This window comes from Ochotona princeps, chromosome 26, assembly GCF_030435755.1.
Source record: "Ochotona princeps isolate mOchPri1 chromosome 26, mOchPri1.hap1, whole genome shotgun sequence".
Taxonomy (NCBI): domain Eukaryota; kingdom Metazoa; phylum Chordata; class Mammalia; order Lagomorpha; family Ochotonidae; genus Ochotona; species Ochotona princeps.
Genome location: NC_080857.1, coordinates 18441482 through 18462387, shown reverse-complemented (window position 1 = coordinate 18462387; position 20906 = coordinate 18441482). Strand labels below are relative to the sequence as shown.

At 50.4% G+C, this 20906-nt stretch overlaps 2 protein-coding genes across 2 annotated transcripts; both read right to left on the bottom strand.

The window, feature by feature from the left end:
- Positions 1-2888: 2888 nt before the first annotated feature.
- LOC101535839 (prospero homeobox protein 2) lies at positions 2889-5547 on the bottom strand (the record flags this gene model as incomplete). The annotated part of the gene is made up of 3 exons (XM_012926719.2): positions 2889-3074; positions 4290-4484; positions 5440-5547. Coding segments are annotated over 3 exons (489 nt in total), but the record flags the coding sequence as incomplete, so codon positions are not given.
- Positions 5548-9708: 4161 nt separating this feature from the next.
- PROX2 (prospero homeobox 2) lies at positions 9709-11133 on the bottom strand. The gene has a single exon (XM_058655098.1). It carries the CDS (start codon positions 10936-10938, stop codon positions 9709-9711), a length of 1230 nt encoding a protein of 409 aa, XP_058511081.1. The 5' UTR covers positions 10939-11133.
- Positions 11134-20906: the final 9773 nt, after the last annotated feature.

Here is a 20906-nt window from a genome sequence, read left to right as displayed (position 1 = left end):
TGACAGCCCCTTGCCAGCCCAACAGAGCCAGAACGTCTTGGAGCCTAAGGATCCTTGAGTTCTTTCCCACCTGTCACACGGTTTTATGATTTGGTTAATTTTCTCTACTGAAAGAAAACTGATCTTACGTATATGAAATATGTTCAGATGCTTTTAACAGTCTGTGTGAAAATATATTTTTTTAACATTTTGTATTTGAATACATACATTACCCAACTGTGTTTGATCTGCTTTACAGAACGAAGGATCAAAGCTATGAAGAAATGAACTAGAAGCAGCAATTATAGAAATTTTGAATATAGAATATTTCGTCCAGGAAGCTAGCTACCAAATTTCAGGCTAGTTGTATAAGGATTTTTAAAAGAAAAGGGCATATGTAAAAGTAGGCTATAGAAGTGCTGTTTGAAATTACTTTTCTGAGGATTCTAGATTTTTATTTTCATTGAAAACACATATTTTAAAAATGGCTTCCCATCCTGTAGCTGTTCTGGAGGACTTCACAGAAGATGCCATGATATCACTGTCTTCTCTGCTCCCTTGTGTGTCCAGGAGATGCTTTTGGCCTTCCACTGTTTGCATCTGCTTTGGAGTTGTGTATACCGTGTGAAACCATCTTTGAATCAGAGTGTCCCAATGAACCTGTTTCTGCCTAGAATGCCAGTTAACTGCCAGCTTTTTAATCAGTGATTGGATGTTGACACCTCAGGAGAGCTTCGCCAAAAACCACAGTCCGCAGCCTATTGTGCACCTTTGCCCGTGACACAGTATCGAACCAGACCTTGGGCACGTCTCACCTGACGGAGAACTGCACCCACCTATTCCTTCATGGAAAGAATGACTAGCCCTTTGCTATGCTGTACCTTCTTATAGGGCACAATAGCCAACTCAGCTTACTCAGGGTATGCTCCCACCAGAGAAAGAGACACTCTTGGTGGAAACATAAAAATCTAATAAAATAGAATTCCTCTGTTGGCGGAACATATATTTGTGCGTTCTTCAGTGATTAGCTCAATGAGTAGAGCGCGCTTCCTGGAAAGACCATGGTACACAAATGTTTTCAATTTGAGCAAGTACATTTTGTCTAATTGGTCCCTGGGACACAAGGTTCACTGCCCTAGAGGTGACTTGGCTCAGTCAAACACACTAATGAATTTCAGCTTTGGAACAGACGAGGACTGCTCCAATTCAGACAATCGTGAACTCGGACTTCTTGCAGCTCTCAGGTGGCTGTGTTCTGTTCCTGCAGAGGCTGGGTCATGCTGCTGCCTCCAGTCCCTGCACATTGCCTCACTTAGGTGTTCAGTGTCCCAAGTTTGGTAGAGCCCTTCATTTTAATACCTTGAACTCAGAGAAAACAGGGCAAAGAACATCTGAGTGCAAGTGGAAGATTTAAAGGACACATTGAAACAACATCTCAGTAACCTGCCAAGGCCAGTTTGAGCTGGTGCATCTGTTTTTCCTCCCAGCTGTTTGAAGCAGGGGAGTTGTCTTTCATCCTCACTGCTGATCCGCTTCCTTTAGGGGTCTTCTTGCTCTCCAGCCCGCAGCCCACCCAAAAGGTCCGAGGAAGCAGAGGAGCTGAATGTGAGGAAGCTTGTTTTTGAGCAAGTGAAGTCCCAGACGCCCGTGGAGGAAGATGGCAAAGCTCAGATTACGTATTACCCACTGTAACCTGCGCAACTTGGGCTGAGCTGACAGACTGGATCCTGACCGGCTTGGAAGACAAGTGCAGGAGAACAGCTTTGCCTTGGCGATGTGTCTTGGTCATGTGCTCACAGTGAGTGACAGTGTGTCTGGCCAGTAGGTGAAAAAAAGGCACTGATTGCATGAATTCCTTTCTCTGCAGAAAGTTGGCCATGGACTATAATTTCTTTATGGAGAGCGTAACACATTTGCTGGGACTGTATGCAAGCTATGCAACCCTCCTGTAGTCCTCACTTTCCTCATTTCTAATTCAAGCAGGTAGGCCGAACATTCGGGCTCCTGAGGCCCTTACTGGCTTTCAGTCTCAAGTTCAGTTTCTTGCACACATAGGTAGTTGAACATCAGTTACGTTGGCTAATTAGAAATGGCCAATAAACTCTTCCAGCAGTGACACTCAAGTGCTGCAGGAAGCTTGTGTCAGGTTTGCAGAGATTCTGATCAATGAAATTCCTGGGTGATGGAACACACCCAGGTGCCAGTCAAGTGGTCAGATGACAGCACACCATCAGTGCTGGGTGCTGCTGGGTGGGGGCCTGTTTGAGATCGTAAGCGACAGCATGTCCAGCAGGCAGCCCAGCAGGAAAGATTGTTTTTCCTCGCAGTCTTGCCAGTCCCTAAACAGCCAAACATCCTAGCCTCATAGCCTTCACCCCACCCCCAAACCAAGTCTAAGTGTGTGGTTATTTTGTAAAAGGGGTTAAGTCCTTTTCAGGGTCAAAAGCTGAAAGATAACTTACGCAAAAATATCTGGCAGGTAAGGGAGCCTTGATCAACAGAGAATTAAAAACAGCAGTTTGTGAAGGCCACAGACAACACAATTTCTGAAGGCCAAGGAGCGGGGCACAACACCCTACAGGCCAGTTGAGGACATGAGGCCTTCGAGTGCCTGCAGCCTCATGGTAGAGAGGCAGAGACCAGAAACACTGGAGATTCAAGTCTCCTGATTGCGAACTTGGGTTTTTCTTCCAGCATCCTACCAGCACATCACTGCACTTGTTTTGATGAACTTTCCAGTTTAGGAACTGACTCTGGGAAAGGAAATAAATGATCAAAATGATCATGGTAGCTATGGAGGGGCGGGAGGGGTAGGCAAGTCCTTGCACCTTTTTGATAGGATGACAGCTGAGCAGCCATTTAAGACAAACCTAGGAAACTAGCCAAGTCCCTCTTCTCTTTATGGAACCTTAACTCTGAAGCAGCTCCTGGGGGTAGCTGGATGACTTGAATATCTCTGGGATGTCACTGTCCAGTTTGGAAATAATTTTATAAATGGGTTTCTTCCAGGACGGATCTGTGTCCTTCCCCGCGGAGACAGCCCTGAAGAACTCCTGGAAGGTCAAGCTGGCGATTTCCAGGAAGCAGTCTGGAACCTGCGATCACAAAGAGACCCCCAAGAAAGGAAAGACGTGAGGCTGGGAAGCACGGGCGCCACTCGGACCCCCTGGCTCGGGCCCCCTGTGCCTTGGGCAGCAGCTCCACTGGCCCTTGGTGTCCACATCCCCAGGAATCCCCTGCGGCCCCGTCCAGCACAACCCCCTTAAAGAGGCTCCACAAAGACAGGGGTGTTGGGACCACTCCCCTGCAGGAGGAGCCCATTCCACTAACGGAATGACTTTTTAGTGAGTAGGATATTCTCCTTGGAATCAGGTCTGTGGCTTGGTCTGGTCATCCTTGCCATGAGAACCTATGGTAGAAAGAGGGCTCCAAGTTTACAGCTGCCATGCCCTTCAAGGCTGGAACCCAGAGGCATGCATTCCTGCTTCCAGTGCCATTTGAGCAAAATTAGCAGAACCCTCACCCAGACAGGCACCCACAGGTCCTCCAGATCTAGCAGGACCTACTAGTTGACACATAACCATCCCCATGCAGAAAGATGGGGCAACTACCCCTGGGCTACACTGGCTCGGATCCCTTGAGCCGCAGCAGGGAGGCCTACCTAGTCCATTTCCCATCTGGTGGGCACAGATGCCCAAAGATAATCTGAGCATCCAACCAGGGGGTGCCAGTGGTTCTTTTCTCTATTGGAGAGGTCAGTCACCTGCCCTTTGAGATCACAGTCGAGTGAGGAAGACAAGAGGGAAGGCCCAGCAGGTGCAGATGGCAGCTCCAGGAAAAGGTGCCAGCTGCCCAGGGGCAAGGTGTGGCCCTTGACACCTGGGCCCCCTCCTGACCTTTAAGGTGCCACCACATGCCTTCATGGAGATCGCCAGGAACTAGGTGGCTCCAGCACTGTTTAGTCGTGACTTCAGAAAGAAAAGTCTTCAACTGAGAATATGAGTGAGAGCCAGCTGGTGGGCAGAAATCATTGTTTAGAAAACCTAGACCAAGAAGAGAGTTTCCAGTGGAGCCCAGCTTTTCGTCCTGAGCCTCCTGGCACTGAGGCTACATATTACATGACTTAGTCATGGCAAAACATTAAGGTTAAAGTGGCAGGACATCTGGTCGACTTCTATCTAAGCCTTAGGACATTCATTCAGAATGCTGTGTGCCACAAGATGTCAGACTGTGGTCTCTGGGGAGAGATGGAGACTGCCCCTCTCAGGGACTAAGGCCAGACCTCAGGGGACCTGAGGACCTGGTCTTACCTCAAAGTCATTTCCCTTGTTATAGTGTGTGTTGAGAGCTCGGAAGAGTTCTGAATCACGGAGCACCACCAGCATCTTGGGGTTTGTGATGCCATCCGAAATTGCTTGCCGGGCAGATTTTTCCATTTGGATATAATAAAACTCACGGAAGTTGCTGAACCACTTGATCATCTGGGAGGTGATGCAGCGATTGAACTGTGCAGAGAAAGAGCCCATCAAGTCAGACAGTGGGCAGGAGGCCCTCGGGATGAAAGCGGTCAGCTTCCAGTTCAATAGGGAGTGCCAATGTTAAGGGCTGCCAGCCATGCCTATCTCCTGAGCCTATTCAGTTACACTCCAAATTAGCTACAATGCCCATTAGAAATGTCTCTTTTTCTTCCCTCTCTTTAATGTATTAGATTTACAAAGGCTTTTCGCCAATGTAAAGTGGGACTGGAAGGGTCCCAGGTCAAGGCAAAAGGGTGCCAACTTTCACTATGTTCAGGGAAATTGCATGGCAGCCCTGGAGCCTTCTGCTGGGAAGAGGGCCAAGAGAAGGGGTGTGGTGCACAGCCAGAGAGCAATTTATCAGCAACTCCCAAGTTGCAGGATGAACTGAAATTAAAATCAGAGTTTGTGCAGAGAGCAGCCACGCAACTGAAAATGAGAGACCTGAGAAACATGGATGAGATCAATCTAAAGTATCAGCAGCCCTTCTCCCAGCTCCCAGGATGAAGGATGCCTTTGCACACGATGTAGGAGCAAGTGAAGTTTGCTTCCCACTGAGCTTGGTTTTGCTCATTGTCACACTTGGCCTGATTTTAAATCACAGCAGCTTGGGTGTGCATGAGGCAGTGTGTGGCTCAACATATTTATTTTTTCACAATGTCCCTCTCTCCTAGAGACAGAAAGCTTGGCACAAGATGCCTCTTACTGGTGTTTCCTTTTCACGTGATTCTGGAGTTATCTACAGGTCAAAGCTTTCAAGCTTTGGATGGCAAACCTTCCAAGCCAAAGGGTGTTATTATTTGGGCAGAGTCAGCCCAGAATTCAGTTATGCTGATTCCATCAGCCACACAAAGGAGATCCAGTTGTGCACAACTATGACCGTGAGCATGAGCTAATACTGGCAGAGCACACTGCCCTTGGGAATTCTGCAGAATGACTTTACCTGCACATCAGGGAAACAGGCCTTCAGGAGGTTGGAGCTGGGGTACCGTGTGAAGAAAAACATCAGTTTGGCCTTCTTCAAGTGACCTGGAGTGAGGCCCTCCCGGATTTAGCTCAGTGTCAAGGACAATCAACATCTTAAAACACTAGGTCATCAATAATTTTATCCAAAATCATTATCAAAATGATGTGTTGTCCTGTTTGTGATTTTTTTTCCTGGCAGAATGATGTCTTTGCTCCATTTTTCTGTCCCTGAAAGCCCTGGTCAAATAAATTGGATACCATATACGCACAGTGAGATTGCAGGATTTTAAAGGCATCTTGGTATGCACAAGTTGTATGACACATCTGTTGTCCAATTTCCTTTATTTGGTGTCTGCTTTCAGAATAGGAGGGGATGAGATGGCTAATGTACCCTAGATGACTCCAAGTTGAGATTTATTGCCCTTGTCTGCCTTAGTTTCCTCATCTAAAACGAGGTTGAGTTGATGGACAAAAGATGCATAGAGTGTGATGGGAATGGGGTAGTCTCCACTGCCTGCTAGCATCTAAATAAACTGAGCACTAGCTCAAGAAATGTGGATGGAGCTCAGTACGATGGCTGTATTAGCTAAATTCTTACCTTGCAAGTGCTAGGAACATCATAGGTACCCAATAAATGTTGATTGAAGGAGTGAGTGAATGGTTAACATTAATCCATATGCATGCATTGGAAACCTGTGTTGAAAATCATACCTCAGCCTAAGGAACTGTATCATGAAAAATAAATAAATAATTTAAAAAAAAAAAAAAAAACCTCGGGCCCGGCACAACGGCCTAGTCGCTAAAGTCCTCACCTTGAACAAGCCCCGGGATCCCATATGGGCGCCGGTTCTAATCCCAGCAGCCCTGCTTCCCATCCAGCTCCCTGCTTGTGGCCTGGGAAAGCAGTTGAGGAAGGCCCAGAGCACTGGGACCCTGCACCCACGTGGGAGACCCGGAAGAGGTTCCTGGTTCCCGGCTTCGGATCGGCGAGCACCAAACGTTGTGGTCACTTGGGGAGTGAATCATCGGACGGAAGATCTTCCTCTCTGTCCTCCTCTCTGTATATCTGACTTTGTAATAAAAATAAATAAATCTTAAAAAAAAAAAGTCAGCAGATCCTTCCCACTTAGCAAGAGCTGGGAGCTGTGGTATAGACAGGGCTCAGCTTGGGGACAAGCATTGCACAAAACCACCATGGCTCATGTGACAGCCCTAACTTTAGGACAGTTAAGGGCTTCCCAGTAGGGGCCAGCATTTTAGTGTAGCTTCAATAAGCTGGCACCTGCAGTTCTGGCATCCCATGTGGTTCAAGTCCCAGTTGTTCCAGTTGTACTGCAGCTTTCGTCCAATGTGCCTGAGAAAGCACTGGAGGATGGTCCAAGTGCATGAGCCCTGCCACTCATATTGGAGATCCGAATGGAGTTCAAATGACTACTGGCTTCAGCCTCGCCCAAATCTTGCTCTTGTAGCCATTTTGGGGAGTGAGCCAGAGAAGCTAGACAAGTCTCTTTGCTGCTCTTTAGCTCTCCCTGTCTTTCAAATAAATCTGAGCGAAAGACTTCCCAGTAGCATTGTTAAGTTTGGTCAGAAGAAACCAAACCAACTGTGGTTACAGCTGCCATGGGCACCAGGCCACTGCACAGAAGACCCTGTTTTGTCCTCATAATTCCGGCAGATGCACATCTGCCAGGGGAAGTCCCTGCACTTGGGAGCCACAGGCTCAGCTTCCGATGCTGATTCTGCCATCTGTTGCTTAGCTATGTGACCTTCAGGAAGCCACTGAACTCTGTCGAAATGTAATGAAGGCTTGTGGTTGGCCATGACAACCTGGGTTTGAATCCCATCTCCCCACTTCAGACAAGCTGGTTCAAGATCTTTGTTCCTGCTGCTCCAGTCAGCACCTGACTCCAACGGGGTTACTTGATTGTGAGATAACACAAGCCCACCACCCCCTCTGGGCCACCTGGAATTCAGAACTCAGAACTGCTGTTCTGTAAAGGTGAGGTGTATACACAGAACTGCTGGGCAATCTAATACGCTGCCATTGCTACAGCAAACCCATGACTGCTCTATAAATAGCCTCCAACCTGAGCACAAGTTTTGCCACTGGGAAAGTCTGAATCAATCTTAGAGGGGAAAAAAATCCTAGAGCTTTTCTGAGTCTCTTGGAATCTAGAACTGTGGCTGAATGGAGAGGACCATGTACTCGGGAGTCTCTGGCCCAAGTGTTTGCCACAAAGCACCAAAGGATGCTCTCCTCCTCCTGGTCTTTGCACTCATCCTCCCTGCCCCACAGGAATTTGTGAGTGACAGCATACTCTCACATTTTTAAAGCTGCTTGCCCTTAGGTGACTGTAGGGGCCTCCAAGACTCCCAGCTCTAGTGCTGGGCTATAGGCAGCAGGACCAAGGGAGTAGTTTGGAGCCCAGGGTGATGTGTGTTAACAGCAGTCTCTTACGGAAGGCCCAGTCAAGTAGTCTTTCTCTTGCACAAGGCCTGTCCAGCTGGTATCGGCCTGTGAGGGACCAGGCAGCGTCCTTGGTGTTGGATTTAACAGGTGCTCGCTGCCTTCCAGGAAATCCTGAGCTTTGAGCTGTTTCCAACCCCCATGACCAGCAGAGGGCGCACCCAGAACACTAGGTAGGGTGCCCAGGAGAAATACAAGCTGGCCCCTGGCATTCTGTAGCAGTGGCCAGGAACAGGACACCCCTGTTCCCTGCAGGTTACGAGACTCCTAGGACTCGGTAACCTCCTAAGCCAGGACTGAAGGCTGCCCACACGAAGTAGCAGCAAGGGCACAGCTCACTCAAAGGGCAACACCCCCAAAACGCCCTCCAGGGCCTGGTGTCGTAGTGCAGGTGCTTTGAGCCACCGCTTGTTGGCACTAGCATCCCAGATCAGAGTGCCACTTGTCATCCAGTTCCCTGCCAATGTGGCTGGGAAGGCGGCAGAAGGCAGCGCAAGTCCTTGGGCCTCTGCCACCCATGTGGGAGACCTGGATGGATTTCCAGCCTTGCCCAGCCCTAGCTACTGTGGCCATCTGTCTCTCTCCCTTTTTCTCTCTCTGTCACTCTTTCCCGTAGACAAATTTTTAAAAGAAAAAATTTTTAAATGTCCTCAGGAACTAGTTCTTCAGGACACTTGTTGCAAGAGTGTTTATTGTCGCATGAGTGGGGAGCAACATACGAGGTGCTCTTCGTGTCACATCAGACTGCAACATGTCTAAAGCCCCCGAGAAGTCGGCCGGGAAAGGAACTAACCCAGCACTTACAAACCAATCTGTTTTCCCTTCTAACTCAGCCACTACCACTGGCCTGGTTTCCTCTGGGCGACACTGTGAGAGACCATGGGGGTCTGCCTGAAGGTTGGTGCCGTCAGCTCTGGCCCCCAGCTGCTGGGTGGGTACAGCGTGTGCCCCCAAAATTGCCTGGAGACATGGGTAGCTGGCAAGCTACAGAGAGCCACTGTAGCCCCATCAGTGCATCCTGGAAGCTCATCTGAGTTTACAATCAAAACTCTCCGAGGGGCTTGGCAGCGTGGCCTAGTGGCTGAGGTCCTCGCCTTGATCCCATGTGGCTGCTGGTTCTAATCCCAGCAGCTCCACTTCCTCTCTATCTCTCCTCCTCTCAGTATGTCTGACTTTGTAATAAAAATAAAAAAAATAAAAAAATAAAAAATAAAAAACTCTCCGAGGAACCGGCCAAGAGTGCCAAACAGTCACTCATGAGAAAAGAACGCCCTGGGGCCCAGTGTGGCCTACCGGCTAAAAGTCCTCACCTTGAAGGCCCCGGGATCCCATATGGGCGCCCGTTCTAATCCCGGCAGCTCCACTTCCCATCCAGCTCCCTGCTTGTGGCCTGGGAAGGCAGTTGAGGGCGACCCAATGCTTTGGGACCCTGCACCCGCATGGGAGACCCAGAAGAGGTTCCTGGTTCCAGGCTTCAGATTGGTACAGCACCGGCTGTTGCGCTCACTCGGGGAGTGAATCATCGGATGGAAGATCTTCCTCTCTGTCTCTCCTCCTCTATGCATATCTGACTTTGTAATAAAAAATAAATAAATCTTTTTAAAAAAACGCCGTAGCATGCTTGCATCCTACAACATTCTAGAACACAGGCGTGCTACCACTCTCTCAGAATGTAGTGAGGAGGGAGCCGGCTGGGGAGGCGGGACCGTGCCTGGCATAATCGCTGAATTCTCCCCACCCTCACCTCCTCCACAACCGCGGAGGTTCTGGGGACGCCCCTCACCGACAATTGAAGGATATACGACCTGGAGCGAAGGCAGGTGCCTCAGTGACGGCCGGCAGGTGGCGCTGCTCCATCCTCACCTTGGGAAGGAAGGGGAGGCGTCCCAGGCTGGTGGCGGTGACCGGCAGGGGGCGCTGCTGCTGCTGGTTCGGCACCGACGACGTTTGCGGGGCGGCTTCCCAGGGTGCAAGCACCGACTCCGAGGAGGGGTGGCTTAGGAAAGGCGAGCGCTGGCGCACACTGCCGGTCCAGCGGCTCAGGAGCTGGCCCAGAAGCTGACTCTCCTGGATGTAGGAAGGCCCAGCCAAGGGGCACTCTGCTGGGGGAGCCTGATAGGGCATGGGGGTGCTGCTTGAAGAGCCAGGGTGGTGAGGGGACTCCAGAGGCTTGGCCATAGGCCAGTCTCCCCAAGGAACCCCAGCTTGCAGCTGCACCCTCCTGGGCAAGGCAGCCAAAGCAAGTGACTCTGGATGGACACCTGTGCCAGGAGGGGAGGGCTCCCTCCTGCCCCTCGGTACTAGCACCTGGAAGTTTCTGTCCCACTGAGCCGGCAAGCGTAGTGGGTCCAGCAGGATCTTCTGCAAGACCGCATCCACAGCCTGGGACACAGCCCCGGGCAGCTCTTCCCTCAGTCTCTCCAGCAAAGCCTGAGTCCCAGGAGGAGGGAAGCTGGGCTCCGACAGGCACTGGACCGCAGCCGCTCTGTACTTTTCCACCCTTGACCGGTTCCTGCCGGCGCCATGACCATGGTTGCCGTCCACGCTCCAGGGAACCGGCCTGCAGCAGGCGGGCTGCTGCTGTCCACTCCCAGGGCCCTTGGCCTTGTTGGAGCCCGCTGGGTGCTGAGGCCCCGCAACCTGCCCCGAGTGCTCCTGCAAGTGTGGCAGCTGACCCCTCAGCTGTTCCGCCGCCCGGGGCCCCGCCTTCCGGGCAGCGCCTGACCTTAAGGGCCCTTGGTGCGCTGGGATGTTCTGCTTCCTCCTGTGTGCCCGGGCCTTCTCAAGGCAGGCTGGTCCACCCCTGGCTCGGCAGGCATCGCCTGGCACCAAAGGCTGGGGCGAGAGACACATGCCTCGGACGATGGTCTCTACTCTGGCCCTCTTAGCCTGGATGTGCTCATCCCACAGCCCGTCGGGGCGGGCAAGGCCAGAGCTGCGGACCAGGCTCCAGGGCAAGGGGCCGTCTTCACCCAGCTCTGGGGGCAAGGGGCTTTGCTCACCTTCCATGGGAAACGGCGCTGCCAGGTGGCAGCAAGTCTGGGAATAAGACGAAAGCAAGACTTACGGGCACTATGGAGTCAAGGGGTTCAGAGCATTCAGGACCAGAGCTGGTGAACCCTGTCGGTCCTTAGAACAGCACAAGACACCCTTGGCAGATTTTGGAAGGCAAGGAGGGGTGTTTGTGCAGCAGACCTCTTGGGCGTGTCTGAAATCAAAGACAGGAAGAAAATGGAATGTGGGGCCCCCAGTAAATAACTTAGTTTGCCATCTTGTTAAAAATGCAGATTCTAGAGCCAGCACCGACTTTGCCAAGTCTCCTTGGTAAGTTTAAGACACTTTCCCAAGGTTGCATGGAGGTAGTATCACTAGGGTAAGAGCCGGGCTGGTGTCCTTCCAGAAGCAACTCGCAGCCAGGCCTCTCCGAGGCCGCTCCGCCCCGTCTGCAGGCCCCGCCTGGGCGCGGCCGGGAAGCAGGAAGCGGGCACCGCCCACAGCCCTGGGGCGGTGGCGAACTTCCCGGGCTCCAGCGTGAGGCGGTCCTGGCGATCTAGCTCTCCCCGAGAGGAGCAGCTGCACCCCAACCCCTCAGACACCGCCTCTTTGCTTTTGGGGAATCATGGACCCCTGTGGAGAGATGTGTGGGGGAGTAACCAAAGGAGACATTGCTGCATTGGTCATTTTTTCCTTAAGCTTTTCTCCTACCATGCAGACAAATTTATATCATGTCTTAAATATTTTTTCATGCATTTGAAAGGCAGGAAGAATTAGGGGAGGAGAGGGAGAAAGGACCGGAGACCCGTCTTCCATGGACTTGTCCACACCTCTGATGCTTACAGCAAGAGCGGAGCCAGGTTGAAGCCAGGAACTCTATTTTGGGCTCCCACGTGGATGACAGGGGCCCTAGGACTTGCAGGATGCATATTAGCCATAAAATGGTCCAGAAGTGGAGGGGACCACGCCCCTACCTCTCTCTCCATCACAGGCTCACATGGGCATGGAGTCATCTAAACTATGCAAACAATACTTTAAAAAATTAGTTAAAAATTGGGCCCGGCACAGTAGCCTAGTGGCTAAAGTCCTCGCCTTAAATGCGCCGGGATCCCATATCGGCGCCGGTTCTAATCCCAGCAGCTCCCTTCCCATCCAGCTCCCTGCTTGTGGCCTGGGAAAGCAGTCGAGGACGACCCAATGCTTTGGGACCCTGCACCCGCGTGGGAGACCTGGAAGAGGTTCCTGGTTCCTGGCTTCGGATCGGCGCAGCACCGGCCCGTTGCAGCTCACTTGGGGAGTGAAACATCTGATGGAAGATCTTCCTCTCTGTCTCTCCTCTCTGTCTATCCGGCTTTCCAATAACAATAAAATCTTAAAAAAAAATTAGTTAAAAATAAAAGTGAATCTGAGACTTGACCCCACGCATTTGGGTGTGGGAAGTGAGTATCCCACTGTGGATCTGAACTACTGCACCCAACACCTACCCCTATGTAAGCTCTCATAGTTACACACTTTGAATTGAATAACCTGAGCTATTAAACACATTTTTTGTTGTTGGAAAACAAAGTAGTATTATGTAGTTATCTAGCCTTGGTTTTTTTCGTGAATGTCAATATGTGACCACAGTATAAAAGGTGATAATATTCCATCATATAGATGTGTCATGATTTATTGAGTATACTCTCTTTATCTCCCTCTTTCCCTTTCTCTCATAGAAATATGTGTTTATTTGAAAGTTAGAGAGAGAGGGGGAGAGAAAAAGGGAGTGAGAGACCTTTCATCTACTTCTCAGATGGCTGCAACAGCCAAAGCTGGACCAGGCTGAAACCGCGGGAGCCAGAAGCTTCTTCCAGGTGCCCGGCAAGTGGGCAGGGGTCAAGCACTCGGGTTCTATCTCACTGCTTTCCCAGGTCATTAGCAGGAGCTAGATCTGACAGGCAGCAGCCAGGAAACCCACTGGCACACATGAATGCATTCTCTTTTGATAGGTTCTTTCCTTTGTTTTCACTGGTGTTGCTGTCTAGACAATACAGTGTGGCATTTGAGAGCATGGATCCCGCCTCAGGCTGCCCAGATTGGAATCTCTTAGAGCCACTAGAACTAGCTCTACGATCTGTCTAGGTCTCACTTTTCTCATCAATAGGCATAGCTATAACTTCTATCATTATGGGAAGGTTGGTGTGGGGATCCAATGAGTTACCATTTGGTATCTCTTTAGAAGGGTTCCTGACACGTGGTCATTTCTGCTAAGCATTAGCTCTGGTTCCCGTGGTTATTATTGAGACGACCACTGCTACATGTTCTTATCCTGTCCTATTATTCTTTAGAATCCCTTTCTACAAATGGAAATCCTGGGCCTAAGACTATGTATAAGTTCAAGTTTTAAAAATTATTTATGTTCATTTTACTTCTAAGGTAGAGAGAGGTTTTCCATCTACTGCTTCCCTTCTCAGATGCCTGACACAGTCGAGGCTGGCCCAGAGCAGTCAGGATCCTTGAACTCCAGGAGGGTCTCCCATGTGAATGGCAGGACTCACATTACCACTGCCTCTTTTTTTTTTTTTTTAAAGATTTATTTTATTTTTATTACAAAGTCAGATATACTGAGAGGAGGAGAGATAGAGAGGAAGTGGAGCTGCCGGGATTAGAACCAGCGGCCATATGGGATCAAGGCGAGGACCTTAGCCACTAGGCCATGCCGCCAAGCCCACCACTGCCTCTTAAGGCGTGCGTTAGCTACCTTGATACTGGTTCGAAAGAACAGTAGCCAAAATGTGCCTGGAAAAGCAGTGGACAACGGGCCAAGTGTTTGGGCCCCGCACATTGTCTTTTAACATTTGCCAATATCATGGGTGAAAATATTATCTCATTATTTGTGTTTCAAGTTATGAAGCATCATCTACATGATGTTGTATTGTGTAACCATTGGAAAAAATTCATGTTTAAGCAGAGCTTATATAGCCTTGTTTTACTGTTTATTGTTTAATAACTGAAAAGTTATTAAACAGAAAAATTCAATGAGAAAGGATAAGAAAGAAACACAACAGTGTTGGCGATTTTTATGGATGACAGGATCACAGGTAATTTTTTCTCTAGATCGTCTTTTTACTTTTTTTTATCTTCCATATTTTCAATGAGTATGTTTTCCCTTCATACTTTAAAAAAAAGATGAACTTGACATTTGTTCATTAAAAGTTTGCATTTATGGGGGTGGCTAGGCCCACGAGGGGCAGGGGCTATGAGGGAAATCATTGTCTTTGCCGCCCAGTTCTGCTGTAAATCTGAAAGTACCCTGCAAGAGAAGTTCACTTAAAGACACACCAACTTGCAATTTCTCTCCTGACCTCTTCCCCAGATGCACAGACATTAGCAGTCCCATGAGAGGAGCAAAAACGGCTGCCGAGGCAGCACGGAAGACAGGGCCAACAAGACCACTCGGAGATGTGGGATTTTGTCGCTGGAAAGAAACAGCTACAGGCTTGCTTGCACATCAGTCAGATGATGGGTGGGGTCGCCCCTTAGGGGGAGAGCGACTTCCCCAGGGCAGACATCCCCTCCCACTTGTCAGCTGCTCTCACTGTGCGCCTGTGCCCGTCCCGGCTGCTGCCCCCAAGTTCTCTTCAAGGCCTGCCCACGTGGGCCCAGGGGACCAGTGCCTCTGGGATCAGTGGAGCAGAGCCCATGGCTCACAAGGCTGCGTGTCCACATTGCCAGACTAGCAAACACCTCTGGTGCTCTCTTTCAGGGCGGTAGCAGGGGGCTTGGGGGAGGGTGGACACTAATCAACAAAGCAGGGTGGGCTGGGAGGACCCCTTAGCTGGAGAGACACCAGCCCATTCTCATGTCTGCCCTCCAGGCTCAATCTAGATCTTTCCAAGGTTTACTGCTGTTCTTTCCTCGGTCAAGTCCCAGCCAGGTTGTACTCAAGAAGGCTTAGTGGGTTTTGTTGTTTTCTATTGCAGTACTGTGCCAGCTCATTTCCTAGATTCAGGTGGATTTTTGCAGCTGGATTCCAAATGGCTGATAGTGGAGCGTCCCTTACCCTCCCCCCAATGCTAAGGTTGCAGGGACTGGGGAGTAGGGTGGGGTGGTGGGGACAGTATACATTCTCCTGGAAAAGCCTTTCCTATGCAGGTTCTGGGACCTCAGGGCCCACCATGATAAGGGCCCCCTCATCATATTTATGTCTGACTATGCTTCCAGCTCACAGGGGTCCTGGCCACGCTCCTCTGCGGATATAGTGGTCTGTGATATCTGTGAACTGTAAAAGGACCTAGCAAATGCAGCCTCTTGGTCGGAATTACTAGTTCTGTGTGACTTCATGCGAACCAATATTCCCTCTTGCCTCTCCGAGTTTCTCATCCATGCAGCTGGGTTGATAACATCCCAACTCCCGGGGTGGGGGGAGGATCACACACACCAAGCACCCTCTGCTCCACCACACCAGTACAGACACGGCTTCCCTTCCTCCTAGGTGGTGGGGAGGACAGCAGCCATGAACTCCAGCGCTGGAAGAGACTCAGGGGAGGGGGAGTGTCTGTAGGGGGGCATCTCATATAGCCGCTGCTTTCTGGACCTTCCGGCCTCACTGATGAACAAAAAGGGAAGAACAGAACATTTGGACCATTGGCTGGTGTTTATTTTGAAGGGAAGGGTCTATTTCAATATGCAAATAAACTTTGGGAAAAGCTGTCCCCACCAGCATTCCTCACTTGGCAGAAGCACCCACACTAGCTAGTGTGAGGGATCCCTGAGGCTTTGTGCAAAGCATGCCCTTGCTTAGCGGATGAGGAAAGAGAAGGCTGGCCCAAGGTCATTCCAGGGCTGCACCACCTGGTTACTCTCTAGGAAACCTGCCCCATGCTCCCTGCATGCTGTGTCCGGGTGCCCTGGCTGGGAGGCAGGAGTTCTGGACCCATCTCCCAAGCCTCCCTGGCTGCACTTCTGCTCTTTCTATTTTTCTGAACTGATAGTCACACTGCCACCTGGTACAGGTTTGAGAAGCAAAGGCAAGAAGAGCTCCCAAAGGACTCCTGGGAGGTGTCCCTGGCCAGTGGGAGGGTGGGTGTTACTGAGTGGAGAGCTGGGGGCTAAAAGTTGTCCACAACCAGTAACTTAACTCCTAGCCCAGGCAAAAAGATGAAATATACATGGAAACAAGTTAACCTCCTAAGGAACCTTGCTTCATCAGCAACAGCCTTCTGGCAAGATAAAGATAAGAAACAGTGTTACTTACGGAAAAGAAGAGGTCCTCACGGGTGGTCTGGGGCTGGACCCTTTGGGCAGGTCAGGACCTATGTCCCAGGCTGCCAGCTGTCATCAGCGTTGGGTAGACAAAGTCCGGGGCAGGAAGTGATTTTGGTTTCCCTGTTTCCTCCCCAGGCAGGCCTGGTGCCCCTAGCTGGGTAAGGGAAGCCTATTGCCCTTTGCAGTGCAAGGCACCAGCTGACAGCCTCAGGCTGTGCTGCAGCTTCTGACGCTGGGGACCGAGGGGGCTGCTCAGCATAGCCAACCACTGGGGGCTGCCTATGAATATGCAAACGGAGGCCAGAGCTGGTTGGCTGACCCCCCTGCCATTTCCCAACCCTACTCCAACTCAGGTGGCCTGAAAAGGCACATGAAACAGGACCTGCAGGGACTGAACTCTGAACCGCCCAGCTGCTGCCAGGGCCCTACGAGGTACTCTGTTCCTTTGCCTCCAAATTCTCCAGCGAGACAGCTCTAAAGCGAGCCATTTTCCTCCTGTCCCAGAAGCATCCGGAGGAGCCTGGGATTGGCCCAGCACCGAACCCTGGCATGTGGCTGTCCCCCGAGGTGGGTCAAAACACAGGAACAAAAACCTGTGTTTTTGTTCAACTGTTTGCGTTTGTTCGACTGACAAACATGCAGAACTCCCCCAATCATAGTAGGGGAGGGGAAAGGGAAGCCACAGAATGCTACCTTTCCAGGAAGTTCAAAACTAGGCACCCCCAAACCCACCTAAAGTCAGTCTAGATTTTCATGGTGCAGTCATCTATTCATTAAAGATTTGTTTTATTTTTACTATAAAGTCAGATATACAGAGAGGAAGAGAGAGGAAGATCTTCCGTCTGATGATTCACTCCCCAAGTGGCCACAACAGCCAGTGCTGTGCCAATCTGAAGCCAGGAGCTAGGAACTTCCTCCAGGTCTCCCATGCAGGCACAGGGTCCCAAGGCTTTGGGCTGTCATTGACTGCTTTCCCAGGCTACAAGCAGGGAGCTGAATGGGAAGTGGAGCTTCCGGGATTAGAACCGGCGCCCATATGGGATCCTGGTGCGTTCAAGACGAGGACTTTAGCCACTAGGCCACGCCACCAGGCCCATCTATTCATTATTTTTAAACTACAACTGAACAGAAAGGCAGAGGGATGGAATGCGGGTGTTACTGGGGAATAAAGGACGTGGTGCCCTTTTGAAGGAGCTCTGAGAGGATGACGATGGGGGTCCCGCCCACCATCAGGTCTACAGCATCCACACCTATAGACGCCATGTTCACACTGTAGGGCACAGGAGGTAAGGGCAAAACATGCTGCGTGCACTTGCGTGACTCAAAGTGAGCCGCTTTTCCAATAAAGAAATCTTACAATTGTAAGTACTTGGCAAAATCATGTGTATGGTTTAGGATATACGCATATTGAAGCTATCACGAGAATAAGGGATTGTTAATTATGGCTCAGCATGTTGGTGATTAGCTGGGAACAATGGCTGAGGAGGGTATCGTAGGGTTTTTTCATTCCTCAAGCTGGGCAGTGAATATGAATATTCCTTTGATGATTATTTTTCTTTAAACTGTCTGCTTAAAACTACATGTCCTCATGAATATATATTTCACAAGACAGAGGGAAGGAAAGACAGAGATCTTCCATCTGCCGGTTCACTTCCCAAATGGCCACAATGGCCAGATCTGAGTCAATCCAGAGCAGGAACCAGGAGCTTCTTCTGGGTCTCCCACATCGGTGCAGGGTCCCAAGGCCTTGGCCCATCCTCTGCTGCCTTCCCAAGCCACAGGCAGGGAGCTGGATGGCAAGTGGAGCCGCCAGGACTGGAACTGGTGCCCCTATGGGATGCTGGTACTTGCAGGCAGGAGCCTAGCTTGCTATGCCACAGAACTGGACATAGGAATGTTCCCCTCCTTTTTTTTTTCTCTTTTGAACCCTGCCACATTTTGAATTTATAACTTCTGTTCTAATAATGCTGTGTTCTGAGAGACTCTGAATGTTGAAGGCGACACTAGCCGACTGGGATGTACCTTGGACTCCACGGAAGCATAGATGTGAAATGCAAGAAAATCAGTTTCCATCTTTGGCCTCTGAGAGGGACTTTGCATGGTACTTGCATGAGACTGTGCATATATGCTGTGTCTAAGGCGATAAAATTTAAGGTTAACTCGGGTGAACCCAGATCTGTTCTTTGCTACCATCATAACCAGGCTTGAGCTTCTACACCTTAGATAAGAATTGAAAAATTAATGATTAAAAACAGTGAAAGGATTAAGTAGCTATGTAAGAACCATTAACAGCAATGGCAGGTGAAGACTACATTGGCTCCTAATTTCTGCTGTTGGCCTCCTCGACTGTGTCTATCAATGTTACAAATAGAAGAATGGTCATTTTCCAAATGTTCCTGGAGAACCTACAGAGAATGAAGCACTGTGTCAAACTCAGAAGGTTCAGCAAAGCTGAGCCCATTGTTTCTCCGTCCTATTGCTCTGCCCAATAGAAGAAATAGCCAGGTGAGCGGAACGTTATAATACAATCCAAATGAGAGGTGCAGCCACACTGCCTTGAAAGTCTAGACAAAGTACCACTATGGCTGCCAGAGGGCATTAGGGAGGGCTCCAGGAAGAGACTTAAAGAATGATTGCAAGTGCCTAGGTAAATAGGAGGCAATGATTGGGCAAAGATTCCAGCCAGCAAAACAGCACCCTGGGCTGAGGGCCAGCAGTGGGTGGCCGGAACAAAGACTGGCATAGGTCAGAGCTTGTCAGGTGTCTGGGCACGTTAAGGAGTTTGGACTTCAGCCTACAAAGAGGGAGAAGCAATTTTGGCGGGATTAGGTTTGTCTTGCCGGTTCTCTGGATACAACCATTGCCTGTAACATCAGCATCCCATGTGGGCACCAGTTCGAGTCTTGCCTGCTCCACCTCCACTTGTGACCCAGCTCCCTGCTAATGCAGCTGGGAAAGCAGTGGAAGATGGTCCAAGTACCTGGACTCTTGCACCCACGTGGGAGACTCCAGGCTTCTGCCTGGCCCAGCCCTGGCCATTGCAGAGTGTGGAATGAACCAGGGGATGGAAGATCTTGCTCTCCCTCTCTCTTTGTAATCTGCCTTTCAAATAATAAATTAATAAATAAATTAATTAATTAATTAATTAATCTGAGCGAGCTCGTTTGCTCGCTGTGAAAATGACCTGGGCAAGGAAGAATGTCATGGCAGCAGCTGGACATGGATATTTCCCCTATTACATTTGTTTATCTGCTTATTTTTATTTGAAATACAGAGAAAGATTGAGAGAGATCTCCCATCAGTGGGCCCACTTCCCAAAATGCCTGCAACAGCCAGGACTGGGCTAGCTGCAGTCAGAGCCTAGGACCCCATCTAGGTCTTCCATGTGGGCGGCAGGGACCCAGGGGCTCTGATCTCCTGCATCCTCCCAGGGCCACACACCGGGGGGAAGCGGAGGAACCAGGTCTTGACTTGGGCACTCTGATGTGAGCTGTGGGCATCCAAGGTAGTGACTGAACCACAGTGCCCAATGCCTATCCTTCCTCCTCCCTGTTTCTGGGGGCCGCTTCTACTCATTCGTCTACAAGGGTAGTGGTAGTGAGAAGGCAGGTGGGTGAGAGGTTTACCGGGAGATTCCTGACCAGGTGGGCTGATTCAGGTGATGATAGCAGCATCAACAGGTGTAGGGCAGCTCACTCGCTCCTTCACTCCTCAGTTCAGCTAAAAGGTGCAGGAGGGCTGGCGTGATAGCTCAAGTGGCCAAATCTCCACCTACAAGTGCCAGCATCCCATATGGGCACCGGTTCATGTCCCAGCTGCTCTACTTCCCATCTAGCTCCCTGCTTGTGGCCTGGGAAGGCAGTCGAGGATGGCCCAAAGCCTTGGGACCCTGCACCCGCGTGGGAGACCCAGAAGAAGCTCCTAGCTTTGGTTGGCTCAACTCTGGCTGTTGTGCCCATTTGGGGGAGCGATCCAGTGGATGGAAGATCTTTTTCTCCATCTCTCCTTCTCTCTATAAATCTGCCATTGCAATAATAAATAAATAAATAAATAAATCTTTAACAACAACAAAGGTGTATGGCACAAGCTCTCTATTAGAAAGGTGAATCATACCAGAGGGTCCTAGGAACTTGAGGAGGAGGCCACGTGGTTTCTCTTTAAGGCACAGCACAGCTGTGCTCTGATAGCGGGAAGCCCAAACTCGACCCACAAATACTGCTCCCCTAAACTAGGCCTGTTCTTGTGCTGGGGTAGCAACCAACAGGCTGTAAACTCTGTTTCAGGGGTAGTGAGGTCCTAGCTTGGCAGGATAGCTTTGGCTCCTAACAGGGCAATGGGAGCCCTTGAACTGTTTCTGGGTAAGGGTTCCAGGAAAGTCACACGTGTGAGTGTGTGTGTGTGTGTGTGTGTGTGTGTAGATGAGAAGCTCCGAGAGGTAAGGACATCGGCCCAAGGTCACACAAGGGTAAGATCTGGCATCCATGTCCGCCAGATTCCCACTTCAAGGTCCGTGCCCTGGCCTTTGGCTCTCCGTTCCGGGTTAGGGCAAAATGGCTCAGGGACCTCGGGAGTCCCAGGATCTCCCGAGAGAGAAGGCGGCCAAACTCCAAGCCAGCTCTGCGGACAGGCCCGGGAAGGCGCCACCCCGGGAGCTCTCCGGTCGCCTACAGTCGTCGGCACCCTCAAGAGGAACAGCCCAGGCATGCGAGAAGCGTGGCAGCCCAGCGTTCCCCATG

Coding starts and splice junctions, on each gene's coding strand:
- PROX2 (XM_058655098.1), bottom strand. CDS start 10,938: ATGGAAGGTGAGCAAAGCCCCTTGCCCCCAGAGCTGGGTGAAGACGGC.